This window comes from Salvelinus sp. IW2-2015, linkage group LG36 (assembly GCF_002910315.2).
Source record: "Salvelinus sp. IW2-2015 linkage group LG36, ASM291031v2, whole genome shotgun sequence".
Taxonomy (NCBI): domain Eukaryota; kingdom Metazoa; phylum Chordata; class Actinopteri; order Salmoniformes; family Salmonidae; genus Salvelinus; species Salvelinus sp. IW2-2015.
In genome coordinates, this window is record NC_036875.1 from 18,438,319 (window position 1) to 18,456,096 (window position 17,778).

The window sequence follows — 17,778 nt, forward strand, 5'->3', positions numbered from 1 at the left end:
CTCCTCKTATGCTTGTCTCCTCTCTTTTATCTAGACTAATTTGAAAACAATGGACAGGTAAAMGCGATATGGGATTCACCCATCCACTTTTCCAAGTGAAGGAAGCAAGGGAAAACTATTGAGATGCACCCTACAATAGATGACAYAAACCTTTCGGGAATATGCCATTTCTTCCCAAATTAGCCTATTAGTTATTAAAGCTAGTCCAAACATGCTCAACGGAGTGTGTTATTAGGGGTTTGGTGACACAGAAGTCTGTCTCCAGATTCTGTATCAATCACAAATAAATAATCTCAAAATAGAATATAGAAATAGAATGTATAGAACAGAAAGGGTTCCCTCAAGTTACACATGAAACGTCGTGYCACTAACCTGGCAATTCGATTATATGGGCACGTATAGAGATATATGGTAAACAAAGCAAATACAAAAGTCAAGGGGGACATCAAATGAAATGACTGAACTTTCCAAAAAATACCCCTTAACAATTATATTTCTGCTGGTTAACCATTTGTAATCTCCTACAGATGTACATCCTATGTATTACATTCTATGGGCACTGGGGAGTGTCTAGAGGCAATGGAGTGTCTCGTCTTGATGACCTAACTGCAGAAGGCGTTGGGCGCGTTCCTCTGTCCAGGCGTTGCGGACACATGTCAGATCTTACAACACCTGGATAGGTATTTTATGTATGAGTTGACCACATATGTTATAGCAATCTGGTTCCGGAAGGCACTGTCGATGCCGTGGAATGCAACCATTGGTTGATGCATGCAACGTCTGAGCAGGGGAACGCGACTACTGAGTAATGATTGGTGAAATGATGCGAAATCTGGAGAGGAGAGGCGGCAGCGCATGTCTGATATGTGTAGCTCCCTTGTGCTGTACTGAGGGATCGAACAAGAGGTGGCTGATAGGAGATGGAGTTCACACGTCCTGGACATTCATGGCGTCCTGGGGCCAGTCGTAGGTGTCCTGGACGAAGGAGTCGTAGTCGGGGCTGTAGACATGGGAGAGCACGAACGCCTCCTTGTCCTTGGGCTCCGGYTACAGGGAGGCAATTTTGTGTCTGTACGCATAGTCAACCACCTGAGAGATGGGTAGAGAGAAATATCAATTAGTTACACAGAGCACTGATGTATTGACATGGAGAAAGTGTATTTCTCTGCAGTAACATCTGTGTTGATGTGGGAATGTATTGATGGTATTGATGCTTTTGTGGTGTCAGTCTCTAACCTTGACAGCGATCTTAAAGGACACTTCTCTGATGRTGTTGAGTGGAGGGTAGAGTCTTCCCTCGGCCAGGTGCTCCTCTGTTACCATGTCAGCTATCGCCTGAGAGGGAGAGAAACAGGAAATGAAAAAGAGAAGTAAAGAAATGGAGGGCTCTATGCTCTACCACTTTGGATTTGAAATTATACAATGACTGAGGTTAAAGTGCAGACTGTTTCTAAACACTTCTACATTAATGTGGATGCTACCATGATTATGGATAATCCTGAATAATCAAGAGTGAGAAAGTTAGACACACATATCATGCCCCCAAGACGCTAACTTCTTTCCATCACAATAACAGGGGAGGTTAGCATTTTTGGGGGTGTATGATATTTATGCCTCCAACTTTCTCATTCATCATTATTCACGATTCATTCAGAATTATTCGTAATCACCGTAGCATCCACATTAATGTAGAAGTGTTTAGAAACATATTACATTCTTATTTACAATAAAAGTGACTCAAATGACAATACAGTATTTACCAGTCATTTCTATTGGGCACAAAATAATCTGAAACACAACCAAAACAAACAGAAAATGCATCCAACAAGTTTGTAGAGTCACAAGCTTGATGTAAAGAAGTACATTTGTCCCAATACTATTGGTCCCCTAAGATGGYGGGGGACTTTGTACAAAAAGTCCTGTAATTTCGAAACAGTTCACCCGATATGGATGAAATACCACAWAATTAAAGCTGACAGTTTGCACTTCAACCTCATAGTCATTGTATCACTTCAAATCCAAAGTCCTAGAGTATAGAGCCAAAACCAAAAAAAATGTATTGTCCCAATACTTTTGGAGCCCACTGTATATATTTAGATCAATGATTATTTCAAGAAAGGGAGAATCCATCCATGAATACAGTGCATTCCGAGAGTCCTTTTAAGCAATCTAGCCAAAGGGGGTGTTCTGTCATGCTGGCACGAACTCTGAYCTCACTGGGGTGTGGCTACTGACTGGGCACAAGTTCAGATGAAAAACATTTTTCATTTAGATGGCTAAAATCACAATGCTATCTTCACAAAAGTATTCTCATATTTCATCATATAATATTTCCAAATTTTAGATGTAAACCTGATACATAGGATGTGTACACTTTCAGAGTTACCGTTACCTTGATATACCATCCTTAATGACATCACAGAATAATAAACAATGTGATAGGATTATTCTTTAGACCCCCCCCAGACCATTCTTAACATTTGGACATCAGAAATTAATATTTTGACGTTAGAGTTTTTAGGCAGGCCACACTCTCTCTAAAGCATTCCTTTGGTGGATACTGAAAGGCAGAGCGGAAAAGTTCTTAAATTCCTTCTTAAATTTACGACCCAGTGTTAAGGTGTCAAGACCGGCACAGTCTGGCTATCTTCAAACATTTGCCTAGCTGATGGGTCCTTTGATCTACTGTCAGGAGAGTCATGACAMTGTTTAGATTGACGAATAAGGCTGTAATGTAACAAAATATGGAAAAAGGGAAAGGGTCTGAATACTTTCCAAATGCACTGTATATTCAAAGAGCGCCTATATGCTGCAGGAGTGGTCCTTGAGTTGCCTTTCCTCCCAGACACGTTTCCATAAAATCCCTGCTTCACTCCTCCCGCAGCCATTGGATAGGCATATAATGCCAATATGCTATGGTCTAATTTACTTTCACTTGCCCACTGTAACCTACAGGTTATGGGTTACTCAATCTAGTGGGCTGCTGAAAGTTTAGTATGGGCTGCAAAATAGTGGTGTTGTACAAATTTGGAGGGCAGCTCGACATGTGACACATACACACTCATAGCTCCTGGTCTCCAGGATCCCAAGATAATTKGCATGCAGTCGTTAGAAGAATAGAACTACTGTTAGTTAAACACCATGGATAAGGTCATTAGTTGAAATTACGCACCAATTTTTTGTTCCCCCCTATTCTGAACGTCCCTTTCATCATTTAGGCCTCACTGTTAGACTTTCTAAGCTACTGTAGGCTATGCAAGGTGTTCGCCTAGGCTACGCAGCAGAACGTTGCAGTGAATTCGGAAGGGCAGACTGACAGGGAGTCCTAGGTCTCTTCGCAGTCAGTGACAAAAGTTTCTTCATTTGGTTATGCTCATAACGCATCATGACTATTTTAATAAAGTATATGCCTATAAGTCTGAAGTAGCCAGGGGGGAAACTTAGTGTGTGTGTGTGTGTGCACAGTGACGCCGGTTATATGTGCATGTGCGCCAAACCTTTCCTCCAAAGGGCCACAGTCTGTGACTCACAGCACTCGCCTTTACCCGCTGCACTGTCWGCAGTGGTGTGTGTAAGAGAGATTTCTCATTCACTTAGCATTTTGGATGTGTCTCACTGCACACTGTAAGTGCACTTTAACCACATATTTAGAAATGACCCAGTTTTCCTAACCACACCAATATTTCTACTTTCATTTTTCAAACGACACAAGGTAAATTGGAAAAATAATATAAAAATATATATATTTTACAGGGTAGAAAAATGKGAAATTGAAACAGTTAAAAATGTTCTATTTTACGAGTGGACAGAATTTTTTTGAAATTGAAACTAATATTATGTTATTTAACTTGAACAATAGTATTAGATCATTGGATTGATAAGCATTACATACACTCTTAACCTCTGCTGTTTGGGAATGTTTGTATGTCTTTCGGTGAAAATGTCAAATTAAAAGACAAACAGTTACCTCGGCTGTGGTGAGGAAGATGTCGTCAGAGATTTGGCGCACCCCGCAGGCGATGACCCCCAATGCCACGCCAGGGAACACGTAGGCGTTGTTCCCCTGACCGGGGATGAAGGAGCGCCCGTCAGCCAGGGTCACCTTACTAAAGGGGCTGCCACTGGCAAAGATGCCCCGCCCCTGGGAGAGAGGGAGAACATGAGAAAGAGAGCGAGAGAGACAAAGTGAGAGAGAGCAAAAGAGCGAGCATGAGAGAGCCTTAATTCTATTTCAGATCATTCTATTTCTATGACAGCAAGGATATTTAGTAAGCATACATTGATTGGCACTCAAACAAGGGAACAGAGAGTGAATCTCTATTCTCTAGGTTAGGGTCAGAGTTCAGTTACAGTACCTCGGTGAGTTGGTAGCACTGCTCAGCGGTGCACTCTGCCTTGCTGGTGGGGTTACTCAGGGCGAAGATGATGGGCCGCTCGTTGAAGGACGCCATGTCCTTGATGATCTTCTCAGTAAACGCCCCTCCGATGGCCGCCGCTCCTGCAGACAGGGGAGAAAAAAAAGAAAAAAAAAGAGTACTGAGTAAGAACAAAACACGTATATCTTCCTGAGATGCTCTGCAATGTTGAGCTTCTGTCCAGTGTCCATTTCTGGTCTGTTTCTAAAGAAACATTCTGTACATGACAGATGAGCCTTAGTTACACTTGTGAGACAATATGTGATCATGSCGACTGACCGATGAGGGCGGTGGGCTTGACGGTGTGCACCACCTCCTCCAGGGTCTTGATGTGGGCGTGGTCGTGGGCAAACTCCTCCTTCTCATGGTTCAGGTTTCCTCTGCCCTGTGGGTCACACCATGGTAACGTCAGTCAGTCTGACATACAACTGGATCCAGTTCAGGAGGCCGTAACGTTCTGAACGTTGCCCATAGAACTGACTGACATTATTCCCTATTCTACATGACAGTGCAGCATAACTGAGCTACATMATCTTTCTATCTGAAAGTTCTGTAACATTGCATCCTACTGAACACGACCAATGTCTTGGTGGACAGCTCAGGAGAAGGCTGATTATATCAGCGTTTTGAAGCTATTCAAGTGTATTAGGAGGTTAGCTATGATAATATGGTATTTCTGTTACCTTGACGATGAGGCCCCTGGAGTCGACCATCCAGATTTTCTTTGCGGCTTCCGTTGCCGACACCCCCTCCTTCGCCATGGCCATGATTAGCAAGTGGGCAATACCCAGTGCAGCCTGGGTAATAAAAAAAAGCAGTGGTAAAATCCTTAAATAAAAAATACTTGAAAGTTCTCCTTATGTCGTTTTGGGGGTATTTATATTTTTGACGACTTTTACTTCACTACATTCCTAAAGAAAATAATGTCCTTTTAACTCCATACATTTTCCCTGATACCCAAAAGTACATTTTTAATACTTAGCAGGACATGAAAATGGTCAAATTCACACACTTATCAAGAGAAATCCCTGGTCAGCCTCTGATCTGGCGGACTCACTAAACACACATGCTCGTTTGTAAATTATGTCCGAGTGTTGGAGTGTGCCCCTGGCTATCAGTAAAAAATAATGATTTTGTAAAAATTATGCCATTTGGTCTGCTTAACATAAGGAATTTGAAATAACATACTTTTGATACTTGCAAAACTATTTTTGCAATTACATTTACTTTTGAGTCATTTTCTATTAAGGTATCTTTACTTTTACTCAAGTATGATATCATTGTCAAAAAGACAGTTCCATGATGCATCCTGCTACTAAGCAATCTACCCAATCACTGCCATGCAACATGATGATTTTCAAGCCATTTCATCTGKATGCTTGTGCTATCTTTCAAGGCTTGATTCAAGAGAGTGAGGTTTCCAAAAAAATCGACATGTTTTGGAGTTTATAATGAACACAGATCAGCACYTTTGTCCTCTTACCTCCCCGGCCCCCTGGAACACAAAGGTGTGGTCTGACAGTTTGTTCTTAGTGATCTTCAGAGCAGCCAAGACCCCAGCTACTGCTACTGAGGCTGTGCCTGGGAGAGAGTGAGTGAGACAGGGAGAGAAAGAGACAAGCACAGGAGAAATAAGAGAGAGGGTGAGAAACACAAGGGATGGGTTATACGGTTGTTCTCAGAGGTCAGAATGGTTTTGCACATCCATCTTTCAACAGTACACAACACTCTATTATGTGTCTCAGACTAAGACCACAGGAGGGCTTCAGTCATCCATACAAACAGGAGGGCATCAGTCATCCATACAGCAAATAAGGCATATGGAGTGCGAGTAGATTTGACAGGGAAAAAGAGAAAGACCTTGAATGTCGTCGTTGAAGGTGCAGTAGCGGTTGCGGTATTTGTTGAGGAGGCGGAAGGCGTTGGAGTTGGCAAAGTCCTCAAACTGGATCAGGCAGTTCATTCCATACCTGCATTCCGTGGAGCAGTGAACAGTCAGTCAAATTACACACACACACACACACACACACACACACACACACTACCCACTTGTCAGTAACTGCCTGCATGAACTCATCGATGAGGTCATCGTACTCCTTTCCTCTGATCCTCTTGTGCTTCAGGCCGATGTACAGGGGGTCTTCCAGGAGTGCCTGATCAAAAATAAAATTTCACCCTCAAGCTCTATGACCAGGGCCTCCAGGAAATAAGGGAAGTAACTAAGTGATAGTGGAGGCCTGAATTCCAAATCATCATCTAGCACCTGTCCAACCCTTTCAGAGCTACAGGAGGGGGGGAGGGGCTTGGGGTCCATTTGGAATTGAACAACACTGTTATGCAATCTTGGTGAATCCCAAAATTATTGTATTCCTACCATAACCCTACTTAGATCTCACTGCCATACAACTACCAGCAGCATATTTAGTTCACTAGGTAAGAAATAAACTCAGCAAACTTAAACATGTGTTAATATTTGTAAGAACATAAGATTCAACAACTGAGACAAACTGAACAAGTTCCACAGACATGTGACAGAAATTGAATAATGTGTCCCTGAACAAAGGGGGGGGGGTCAAAATCAAAAGTAACAGTCGGTATCTGGTGTGGCCACCAGCTGCATTAAGTACTACAGTGCATCTCCTCCTCACGGACTGCACCAGATTTGCCCGTTCTTGCTGTGAGATGTTACCCCACTCTTCCACCAAGGCACCTGCAAGTTCCCGAACATTTCTGGGGGGGATTGGCCCTAGCCCTCACCCTCTGATCCAACAGGTCCCAGACATGCTCAATGGGATTGAGATCCGGGCTCTTTGCTGGCCATGGCAGAACACTGACATTCCTGTCTTGCAGGAACTCACGCACAGAACGAGCAGTACGGCTGGTGGCATTGTCATGCTGGAGGGTCATGTCAGGATGAGCCTGCAGGAGGGGTACCACATGAGGGAGGAGGATGTCTTCCCTGTAACGCACAGCGTTGAGATTGCCTGCAATGACAACAAGCTCAGTCCGATAATGCTGTGACACACCGCCCCAGACCATGACGGACCCTCCACCTTGAAATCGATCCCGCTCCAGAGTACAGGCCTCGGTGTAACGCTCATTCCTTKGACGATAAACGCAAATCAGACCATCACCCCTGGTGAGACAAAACCGTGACTTGTCAGTGAAGAGCACTTTTTGCCAGTCCTGTCTGGTTCAGCAACGGTGGGTTTGTGCCCATAGGCGACGTTGTTGCCGGTGATGTCTGGTGAGGACCAACACAGGCCTACAAGCCCTCAGCCCAGCATCTCTCAGCCTATTGCGGACAGCCTGAGCACTGATGGAGGGATTGTGCGTTCCTGGTGTAACTCGGACAGTTGTTGTTGTCATCCTGTACCTGTCCCGCCGGTGTGATGTTCGGATGTACCGATCCTGTGCAGGTGTTGTTACACGTGGTCTGCCACTGCGAGGACGATCAGCTGTCCTTCCTGTCTCTCTGCAGCGCTGTCTTAGGCGTCTCACAATACGGACATTGCAATTTACTGCCCTGGCCACATCTGCAGTCCTCATGCCTCCTTGCAGCATGCCTAAGGCACGTTCCCYCAGATGAGCAGGGACCCTGGGCATTTTTCTTTTGGTGTTTTTCAGAGTCAGTAGAAAGGCCTCTTTAGTGTCCTAGGTTTTCATAGCTGTGACCTTAATTGCCTACCGTCTGTAAGCTGTTAGTGTCTTAACGACCGTTCCACAGGTGCATGTTCATTAATTGTTTATGGTTCATTGAACAAGCATGGGAAACAGTGTTTAAACCCTTTACAATGAAGATCTGTGAAGTTATTTGGATTTTATTTATTAGCCTACAGAGGCCCATTGGGCCTGGGTGTTTCTTGATGGAGTGTCCCGGTAGAAGTACCTGGTTGTCGGTGCCTACGTCCAGCAGCACTGGTAGACACTGCTGGGGTGGCACTCCTCCGCAGGCCGTGTACAGGGCCAGTTTACCCACTGGGATGCCCATGCCGTAACTGCCCAGGTCGCCCAGACCCAGGATACGCTCTCCGTCCGTCACCACAATGGCCTGGGAATACACACACACACGGTTTGGTTCACATGGTGAAACTTGTAGTCTCCACCTATGGGAGCCTTATGCTGTTTACACCCTTATGTCCACATCCTGTACCATGGAATAAAGTGTGTGTTAGGCACTCCTTACCTTGATGTTCTCCTCAGGCCAGGAGTTGAGCATGGTGGCGATGTGGCCTTTATCATGGATGGTGATGAAGAGACCTCTGTGGGATACATGCTAACACTTCAGAACCACGATCATCTATCATCACACAACAATTCAATGGGTGTGTGTGCGTGCGTGTATGTGTGTTTCATGCCTACCGTGGTCTCCTGAAGGCCAGTCCGTACTGTTGGCAGGCCAGCCCTACAGTGGGGGTATAGACAATGGGCATGAACTCCTCTACATCAGATGTCAGCAGGCGGTAAAACAACTTCTCATTCCTGTCCTGCAGAGTCATCAGCAAGATGTACCTAAGAGAGAGAAATGGACAGAGAGAGAGAAATGGAGAGAAAAATGGGGAGAAAGAGAGACAGAGAAAGAGAGAGAGAAATGGAGAGAGAAATGGGGGGGAAAGAGAAATGGAGAAAGAGCAAGAAATGGAGAAAAACAAAGACCAGTAAGTGATGAGGGAGATTAAAGCTACTGTATTTCTGTGTATTTTTAGCCATCATACAGTATGTGTGTGTGTGTTTTATTTGCATCTGAGTGAGAGTGTGTGTGTGTGTGTGTGTGTGTGTGTGTGTGTGTGTGTGTGCGCTCACTTGTCGAGGGGGTTGCGGCCCTCGTAGCTCTTCATGATACGGAGCACCTGGACGTCCTGGGAGAGGTAGACGGGGGGCAGCAGGCCGTGGATGCCCAGCTGCAGGCGCTCCTGTAGGGTGAAGGCCATGCCCTGCAGGGGGTTGGAGACGCACACATCCAACATAAAGGGTCAACGATAACACTGTGTAACAGACACCATCCAATGTTGTAGCATTGGTATAGCTAGCATTGATCTAGCTAGCTCTTGTTCACATAAACACCCAGTTATCAAGCCTTTACAATTWTTGTCTTCAATAGAGAAGCTTTAGAGCTTTAGCTCTGTTGTGGTTCTGATCATGTCTTGAGCATTCCTTTTTTTTAGGCCTATTGCATGTAGGGAAATTCATATAGTTGCTCAGAGGGCTGACCGGACCCCAACTTTGTGGTCTGGTTGTGCTTAGAGCCACTACTCTGTCATGTCAGTATTCTGGCGTTCCCTCTCTCACACACTCGCTCTAGCTCTTCTTTCTTTCTTCAAATGGAAAGAATTCTTCAGAAAGCACTAGGCTCGTCATGGAAATAAATCAKATTTTCAGGAACTTGCTACTGTAAATGTACTACTATTGTAGTGTCAATATGTAAGGTTGTAATAGTCTAATGTAACACTTGCACCTGGGGCTTGGTCCATTAATAATAAACAGCTGTTAATATGTCAATCACAGTGACACACTCAGGGGTTTCTGGATCAAAAAGGGGCTTAGTTGGTGGGCGTGGCAGGGGGCGTTGCAATCTGCGTGGTCAGACTATCGGTGCAGCTGAATTTAAGAGAACATTTTAGAGGCCCCCCATCTTGGCGGTGTAGAGAAATCTTTGACTTTAAGCCAATTTCGTGCATTCTACTAATTTATCCATAAAGTTCAGATATTRTTTTTGCAGTTTTAGAGCAGATTTGCTGCAATTCTGTACATTTTGACATGGAGCTGAAAAAAATGTTGCAATTTTAAAACAAATGTCCTGCTAATCTACATATTCTGCCATGGAGCGGAGATAAAATGTTGTAGTTCTAAGGTTAATTTCCTGCAATTCCATGCATTTTGCCATGGCTAATGCCATGTTCTTTTTGGAATTTTCGAATCTCCCTGACTGTCTAGCTTTTATTTTGGTGATTGTTAGTACTCAAAGATTATATTATGAAAAAAAGATATGCGGTGCCTTAAGAAAGTATTTACTTACTTATTCGTAATTTTGTTGTGTTAATTCAAAACGTATTCAAAATGGATTAAATATATTTTCTCACCCATCTACACACAATACCCCATAATGACAAAGTGAAAAGYTGTTTTTAGACATTTTTGTTAATTTATTGCAAATTCTGAAATATTTCATTTGCATAAGTATTCACACCCCCGAGTCAATACTTTGTAGAAACCCCTCCGGCAGCGATTACAGCTGTGAGTCTTTCTGGGTAAGTCTCTAACTGCTTTCCACACCTGGATTGTGTAACATTGGCACATTATTCTTGTCAYAATTCTTCAAGCTCTGTCAAATTGTTTGTTGATCATTGCAAGACAACCATTGTCAGGTCTTACTATAGATTTTCAAATAGATTTAAGTCAAAACTGTAACTTGACCACTCAGGAACATTCACTGTCTTCTTGGTAAGCAACTCCAGTGTAGATTTGGCCATGTGTTTTTGGTTAATGTCCTGCTGAAAGGTGAATTCATCTCCCAGTGTCTGGTGAAAGCAGACTGAACCAGGTTTTCCTCTAGGATTTTGCCTGTGCTTAGCTCCATTCCTTTTCTTTTTTTATCCTGAAAAACTCCCCAGTCCTTAACGATTACAAGTATACCCATAACATGATGCAGCCACCACTATGCTTGAAAATATGGAGAGTGGTACTCAGTAATGTGTTGTATTGGATTTGCCCTAAACACAACACTTTTTTATTTTACCTTTATTTAACTAGGCAAGTCAGTTAAGAACAAATTCTTATTTTCAATMACAGCCTAGAAACAGTGGGTTAACTGCCTGGTTCAGGGGCAGAACGGCAGATTTTGACCTTGTCAGCTCGGGGATTCGATCTTGCAACCTTTCAGTTACTAGTCCAAATCTCTAACCACTAGGCTACCTGTGCTTTGCCACATGTTTTGCAGTATTACATTAGTGCCTTTTAGCAAACAGGATGCATGGTTTTGAATATTTGTATTCTGTTCAAGCTTCCATCTTTTCACTCTGTCAGTTAGGTTAGTATTGTGGAGTAACTACAGTACAATGTRGTTGAACAATCCTCAGTTTTATCCTATCACAGCCATTGTCGGAAAGATATCAGTTTGTCTCCGGATGGTTTGTCCTCTGGCAAATCAACTGTACATTTCTGTGTTCCTCAAGGCTTTGTTTTAGGACCACTATTGTTTTACTTTACCTCTTGGTGATGTCATTCAGAAACATAATGTTAACTTTCACTGCTATGCGGACGACACACAGCTGTACATTTCGATGAAACATGGTGAAGCCCCAAAATTGCCCTCCCTGGAAGCCTGTGTTTCAGACGTAAGGAKGTGGATGGCGGCAAATGTTCTACTTTTAAACTCAGACAAAACAGAGATGCTAGTTCTAGGTCCCAAGAAACAAAGATCTTATGTTGAATCTGACAATTCATCTTGATGGTTGTACAGTTGTCTCAAATAAAACTGTGAAGGACCTCTGCATTACTCTGGACCCTGATCTCTCTTTTGTCGAACATATCAAGACTGTTTCAAGGACAGCTTTTTTCCATCTACGTAACATTGCAAAAATCAGAAACTTTCTGTCCAAACATTATGCAGTAAAATATATCCATGCTTTTGTCACTTCTAGGTTAGACTACTGCAATGCTCTACTTTCCAGCTACCCGGATAAAGCACTAAATAAACTTCAGTTAGTGCTAAAACACGGCTGCTAGAATCTTGACTAGAACCAACATTTTTMATCATATTACTCCAGTGCTAGCRTCTCTACACTGGCTTCCTGTTAAGGCAAGGGCTGATTTCAAGGTTTTACTGCTAACCTACAAAGAATTACATGAGCTTGCTCCTACTTATCTTTCTGATTTGGTCATGCCGTACATACCTACATGTACGCTACGGTCACAAGACGCAGGCCTCCTTACTGTCCCTAGAATTTCTAAGCAAACAGCTGGAGGCAGGGCTTTCTCCTATAGAGCTCCATTTGTATGGAATGGTCTGCCATTCCATGTGAGAGACGCAGACTCGGTCTCAACCTTTAAGTGTTTATTGAAGACTCATCTCTTCAGTAGGTCCTATGATTGAGTGTAGTCTGGCCCAGGAGTGTGAAGGTGAAACGGAAAGGCACTGGTGCACCGAACTGCCCTTGCTGTCTCTGCCTGGCTGGTTACCCTCTCTCCACTGGGATTCTCTGCCTCAAACCCTATTACAGGGGCTGAGTCACTGGCTTACTGGTGCACTTCCATGCTGTCCCTAGGAGGGGTGCGTCACTTGAGTGGGTTGAGTCACTGACGTGATCTTCCTGTCCGGGTTGGCGCCCCCCCCTTGGGTTTGTGCTGTGGGGGAGATCTTTGTGGCCGTATTATACTCAACCTTGTCTCAGGATGGTAAGTTGGTGGTCGAAGATATCCGTCTGGTGGTGTGGGGGCTGTGCTATGGCCAAGTTGGGGAGTTATATCCTGCCTGTTTTTTTCCCTGTCCGGGTGTATCGTCGGACGGGGCCACAGTGTCACCGACCCCTCCTGTCTCAGCCTCCAGTATTTATGCTGCAATAGTTTGTGTTGGGGGGCTTGGGTCAGTCTGTTATATCTGGAGTATTTCTCCTGTCTTATCCGGTGTCCTGTGCGAATTTAAGTATGCTCTCTCTAATTCTCTCTCTCTCTCGGAGGACCTGAGCCTAGGACCATGCCTCAGGACTACCTGGCCTGAGTCTCCTTGCTGTCCCCAGTCCACCTGGCCGTGCTGCTGCTCCAGTTTCAACTGTTCTGCCTGCGGCTATGGAACCCTGACCTGTTCACCGGACGTGCTACCTGTCCCAGACCTGCTGTTTTCAACTCTCTAGAGACAGCAGGAGCGGTAGAGATACTCTGAATGATCGGCTATGAAAAGCCAACTGACATTTACTCCTGAGGTGCTGACCTGTTGCACCGTCTACAACTACTGAGATTATAATGGTCATCTATGAACATTTGGCCATGTTCTGTTATAATCTCCACCCGGCACAGCCAGAAGAGGACTGGCCACCCCTCATAGCCTGGTTCCTCTCTAGGTTTCTTCTTAGGTTCTGGCCTTTCTAGGGAGTTTTTCCTAGCTACTGTGCTTCTACACCTGCATTGCTTGTTGTTTGGGGTTTTAGGCTGGGTTTCTGTACAGCACTTTGTGACATCAGCTGATGTAAGAAGGGATTTACAAATACATTTGATTGATTATGTTGTAAAGTCACCATTGGCCTCATGCTGAAATCCCTGAGGTCTCCTAATTTACCAGCAACTGAGTTAGGAAGGACACATGTATCTTTGTAGTGAATGGGTGTATTGATACACCAACCAAAGTATAATTAATAACTTCACCATGCTCAAAGGGATATTCAATGTCTGCTTTTTTTTACCAATAGGTGTCCTTCTTTGCAAGGCATTGGAAAACCTCTCTGGTCTTTGTGGTTGAATCTGTGTTTGAAATTTACTGCTCGACTGAGGGACCTTACAGATAATTGTATGTGTGGGGTACAGAGATGAGGTAGTCATTCACAAATCACGTTAAACACTATTATTGCACAGTGACTCCATGCAACTTATTATGTGAATTCTTAAGCATATTTTTTCTCCTGAATTATTTAGGCTTGAAAAACATAATTCCACTTTGATATTATGGGGTATTGTGTGTWGGCCAGTGACATAAAATATAAATTTACTCCATTTTAAATTCAGACTGTATCACAGCAAAATGTGTAAAAAGTCAAGGGGTGTGAATACTTTCTGAAGGCACTGTAGGTCCATTATCTTTTCRACATCACGTGMMTTTTTTTTTTTACACTGTTTGGATTTAGGCGTCCCCAAAAAATGCTTAGGTGGCCCGCCCAAGAATTTTAATGTCAGAAAAATCGCTGCTTTCTCATACTATGTGATGTTAATGYGGATTTTTCCCCTGAGTCAGATGAACTCGTGAGAACCTAAGAACTGTTTGATGGTGTGATTGTTAAAACGTTTTAATAACTGGTGATATAAAATGTCCTTCAATATGCTGAGGGGTGAATGGGACTGTGTTAGAGATTAATGGTCATAATTGAGAGCACACTTTGGAACAGTAGTCTGGAGGATGAAAGGTCATGTATTGGTCCCTTTCTACAACTTACACGTCTTTGCTAGGTAAAGCACCGCCTTATCTCAGCTCACAGGTCACCATAGCAGCACCCACCCGTAGCACGCTCTCCAGCAGGTATATTTCACTGGTCACCCCCAAAGCCAATTCCTACTTTGGCCGCCGTTCCTTCCAGTTCTCTGCTGCCAATGACTGGAACGAACTGKAAAAATCACTGAAGCTGGAGATTCATATCTCCCTCACTAACTTCAAGCACCAGCTGTCAGAGCAGCTCACAGATCACTGCACATAGCCCATCTGTATATAGCCCATCCAACTACCTCATCCCCATACTGTTATTTATTTTGCTCCTTTGCACCCCAGTATCTCTACTTGCACTCTCATCTTCTGCACATCTTCTGCACATCTATCACTCCAGTGTTTAATTTAATTATTTCGCCACTATGGTCTATTTATTGCCTTACCTCATTTGCACACTGTATATAGACTTTTTCTATTGTATTATTGACTGTATGTTTGTTTATTCCATGTGTAACTCTGTGTTGTTGTTTGTGTCGCACTGCTTTGCTTTATCTTGGCCAGGTCGCAGTTGTAAACGAGAACTTGTTCTCAACTAGACTACCTGGTTAAATAAAGGTTAAATAAAAAAAATAATAAAAAAAATTCACAAACATTTAAATTAAGTGCAAACAAAAACATAAATAATTCAACCACAAGATGGAAATACATTATTCGCACACTTACATATTCTGACACACACACACACACACACACATTGGGTAATGCAAAGAGCAGACAAAAAAAACTATACCCTATAATATGAAAATGTCTGGTGTACAAAAAAGGCCATCAGTGTTTTTTTTGTGTGTTTTTGAATCATGTTTCCTCACATAAAGTGCAGAACAGCAGTTCTAACAATGGACACTTCCTGTCCAGTTCAGTCTCATTGGCATCAACACGATGACCTAGAATAACCTGAAGAGGGGTGTCACCTGGCCCATTTTAGATTGGGCTATAGAGAGGCTATAGAGATCCCAAGGCCCAATTGAACCTACATCTGCAGGGGCAAACAATATCAGTATCAGAACCATACTTGCATTTCACTCTTCACCCTTTATATCTATGTTACTATAATGTTCCAAACCAGACAGCCACACCCCCTTTACCTAAAGCTCTCTTATCAATGGGAACTTTGACTGACCTGATACTTACAGGCAGTTTTGCAGGCCAATGCTAACTAGRGTTTGCGCAATGACTYTACCCATAGACATCCAGTCATTGCACGAACGCTAGTTAGCATTGGTTCGCAAGACTACCTCCAACTTCCTTCATACTGGAGACAGAGACAGTACAGAAAGGGCCTAATTTACAAAATCCCGAAGTATCTAGCCACACACACTGTTTAACATTGCAACATATAATCTCAATTGTCTAAATGAGTGCAGTGGCTTTTCATCTGATGGCACTGCACTGTCTGTGGTGGTCTAGGGATTTACCTTGTTCAGGTGGGGGTTTCTGGTGATGTCATAGCCACGCTTCTTGGTGCTGACGCTGCCCTTGCGGCTCGAGCCCGAGTGGCACACTCTGACAGCCTCGAGGCAGGTCACACGGGCCACGGTATCAGGATGGCCCGTTGTGCCCGCGAGGACCCTCATAGCACCTGCTGTCATGCGTCTGCATAGCAACACACTCCTGCCTGGTAGGGAGTTCATATTTCCTGTGAAGAGAGAGGGCGGGAGAGGAGATGTTGACTTTTCCTAAATCACCTCTGTTTAAAAAGAGAAGGGTGCAACTGCAGCCTGCAATTTGGGGCGTTCCTGCATGTGGGCATTCCTGCATCTGCAAGAACCCTCTAAATACTTKTATTGGTCCATTTTTAAGCTATGACTCTGGTATATTGGTGGGAGGCAGGGGCATTTCAGTACAGTAGGTGGCGGTAATGCACCTTAAAGTTGGATGCCAACTGCTGATAAACCCCACAGAAGAAAACGCGGGGGCAACAACAGTTGCTAGCTTTTATTTATTTAACCAGGCAAGTAAGCTAAGAACAAATTATGATTTACAATGAAGGCCTACCAAAAGGCAAAATGCCTCCTGCGGGGACAGGGCTTGGGATACATTTWWWWWAAAWAAATACAATATAAATATCGGACAAAACACACATCACAACAAGAGAGAAAACATAGCTATATGGGCACTGTTTTCCTGCAGTTCATACGATGACGGCTGGGGTTTGGTAGGCGGGAACGATGACACGGTGTGCTAGTTTAGCTAGCTAGTCCAGGAGGGTCTCCTGTACACAACAGGGGGGGCGGGGGACGTTCATGCAGTAACCAATGGGATTCCCGAGGACACATGCAGGAATGCCTCGAATTGCGGGCCGCAGTTACATACTATTTTTTTTTTTAAATTAAAAATACAGCAGACCTAGAATTTCATGCACGCAACCTGCATACCATCCAATGTCAGCATACAATTGGCCTCCACATACAGTGGCCTAAACAACGCTAGGCCCTGAATCTATCACGTATGGCTAAGCATTTAATTCAATAAGTAATTCAACACTCGCAGTAGGTAAACAACAGGTGCCACGATGATGATGGCATTGTAAATACGGTGTTTTTCAGTATCCATCCTAATCGACAAGTTAATTTTGCATCTTGTTGTGCAACTGTGAGCTATATATGGTCTCCAAATATAGGCAGCAGCACACACATTGGGTTATTTACAAAACAAACTAAGTACCTTTAGCTCGCAACCTGAAAACCGTTTGACGCTGCCCTTGAGTTCCTATCCGTAAAAGCCTTCAATCTTCATAGGGTTTAGTAGCAGACGACTGTTTTTCTCCGTCGCTGATGTTTTCATCCGTGGATGTTGAGATGAATAGTCTGAAACAGCTGATAAAAGCTTCTTTGACATTGAGGCTTTCACTTCCCAATGAATCTGTAGAAGAACCGCCCTTTTCGTCAAGACCGTCCAATCAGATAACGCGAAATGTGGTTCATGTCCCCCACCCTACGCTCCTCCTTCCTGTTTCTGTGTACTGTATTTTCCATTGTTATAATTTGTAGCTCTTCCTGTATCATATCAAAGAAAGTACTAGCACAGGCAGAAGGGATAACCCAGACACATCAAGGGGCTATAAAGCTGAAGCATCCGTTTACAACGGWTTCTCACCACCAAATATGGTAGTGAGAGGAAGTCCAGTCGCGGGTAGTGGGAAATGGAACGAGGTGAAACTGGGCCGGGTCTGCTAAT

The 17,778-nt window shown here is 43.7% G+C and overlaps 1 protein-coding gene across 1 annotated transcript; it reads right to left on the bottom strand.

The window, feature by feature from the left end:
* Window positions 1-210: 210 nt before the first annotated feature.
* On the bottom strand, window positions 211-17,459 carry me3 (malic enzyme 3, NADP(+)-dependent, mitochondrial). Its single transcript, XM_070437728.1, is given in 15 exon segments — window positions 211-1,089; window positions 1,237-1,335; window positions 3,968-4,141; window positions 4,356-4,498; window positions 4,695-4,800; window positions 5,099-5,212; window positions 5,899-5,996; window positions 6,276-6,385; window positions 6,465-6,568; window positions 8,305-8,466; window positions 8,602-8,677; window positions 8,778-8,927; window positions 9,219-9,349; window positions 16,017-16,237; window positions 17,266-17,459. Coding segments are annotated over 14 exon segments (1,845 nt in total). The 5' UTR covers window positions 16,233-16,237; window positions 17,266-17,459; the 3' UTR covers window positions 211-927.
* Window positions 17,460-17,778: the final 319 nt, after the last annotated feature.